Source organism: Mastomys coucha, unplaced genomic scaffold, assembly GCF_008632895.1.
Source record: "Mastomys coucha isolate ucsf_1 unplaced genomic scaffold, UCSF_Mcou_1 pScaffold22, whole genome shotgun sequence".
In the NCBI taxonomy this organism is placed as follows: Eukaryota; Metazoa; Chordata; class Mammalia; order Rodentia; family Muridae; genus Mastomys; species Mastomys coucha.
Genome location: NW_022196905.1, coordinates 128,204,350 through 128,205,892, shown reverse-complemented (window position 1 = coordinate 128,205,892; position 1,543 = coordinate 128,204,350). Strand labels below are relative to the sequence as shown.

Sequence of the window (1,543 nt, the reverse complement as noted above, 5' to 3'; positions counted from 1 at the left end):
TCATCAGGTCAGCGGGGGTCTGTGGGAGAGGCTCCTGAGTCAGACGATCGACTCCAAATTTTGGTGTTGTTTTGAGACAGCAGCTCATGTAGTCCAGGTTGGCCTGGAACTCACTGTGTAGCTGAGGTTGACCTTGAACTCCTAATATTCCAGCCTCTACATCCCAAGAGCTGGGAAAGAGTTTCGGGGATCTCATGCCCTGGTCACTTGAACCGGATTTTGGTGGGAGCACAGTGGAGGAGCTGCCTACCTCATGAGAGCCAGAGAGCAGAGAGAGAGACAGGAGGAAGCAGTTGTACCACTGAGGATATTTCACATGACCTATCGCCGCCCCCCCCCCCCCCCCCCCCCCCCCCCCCCGCTAAGCCCCTCCTCTAAAAGCCCTAACACCCCCCAATAATGTGCCAGATTGAGGACCACACATTATTTTTTTTAAAGATTTATTTTATTTATTTTATGAGTATGAGTACACTGTAGTTGTACAGATGGCCGTGAGCCATCATGTGTGTGGCTGCTGGGAATTGAACTCAGGACCTCTGCCAGCCCTGCTCGCTCCGGCCCCGCTCACTCCAGCCTATTCACTGTAGCTGTCTTCAGACACACCAGAAGAGGGCATCAGATCTCATTATGGGTGGTTGTGAGCCACCATGTGGTTGCTGGGATCCGAACTCAGGACCTTCAGAAGAGCCATCAGTGCTCTTACCCGCTGAGCCATCTTGCCAGCCCAAGGACCACACATTTAACACAGAGACCATTGAGCCACACTTAGGATGTAAAACCATAGCCTGAGCTGACCGGGCTGTCGCTGCAGCAGCTGGCATCTTGGCTATGGAGAGATGATGTCTGTATTCCGCGGAGCAGATGAGGAAGGCACACCTTCTAACTTCAGCCTGCCTTCTATCTTTTTCAGGCCCTTTGCGGAAGTCAGCAATGAGCCCAAGGTGCCAGGTGAGTGAGAGGCAGGGGAGGCCAGCCTTCTCCCTCATGGGGACTAGTCTATTGCCTTCAAAAAAAAAAAAAATCTTAAATAAACAAAGATATGCTAGAAGTGTGGGCCCTCCATCTAGGGCCAGCCCCATCCCAACATCAGTCTAAAAATCATCACTTAAAACAAAATGAGCTGAGCCATACGTAGCGTAGTGGCACACAGCACTTTGTATATCTGGTTCCATCCCCAGCACCAAGCAGGACATGGTGGAGCATCCCTCTAATCCCAACACTCAGAAGACTAACATAGGTTGCTTATGTTCAAGGCCAGCACGGACAGCGGTGTAAGACCCTGTCTTAGAGAAATAAAGCATGAATACAAAACAAAAAAAAAAGGAAGTGTTCCTGGGTGATGCCCCATGTCACCCGACTGTCCCACACATCACACTTGTTTCTCGGGTTATGACTGATAATGACTATTATACTGTTAACCCCGCTTAGGGTGCTCTAAGCCTGAGCTGTGGTGGGGTGCTGCTTTGGAAACTCATGGGAATGGAAAGATGAATGGGTGGACAGATGGGTGACTAGGAGGTGAGGGAGTGGGTGGGTGGGTGTG

At 50.8% G+C, this 1,543-nt stretch overlaps 1 protein-coding gene across 1 annotated transcript in view; it reads left to right on the top strand.

Annotated features, from left to right (window-relative positions):
• The window catches only part of Gtf2ird1 (GTF2I repeat domain containing 1), a 104,617-nt gene that overhangs the window by 98,725 nt on the left and 4,349 nt on the right, over window positions 1–1,543 (top strand). The window contains exon 24 of the mRNA XM_031391160.1: window positions 812–948. Within this exon, the coding sequence (XP_031247020.1) occupies window positions 812–948 (137 nt within the window). The remainder of the gene's footprint in view (window positions 1–811; window positions 949–1,543) is intronic.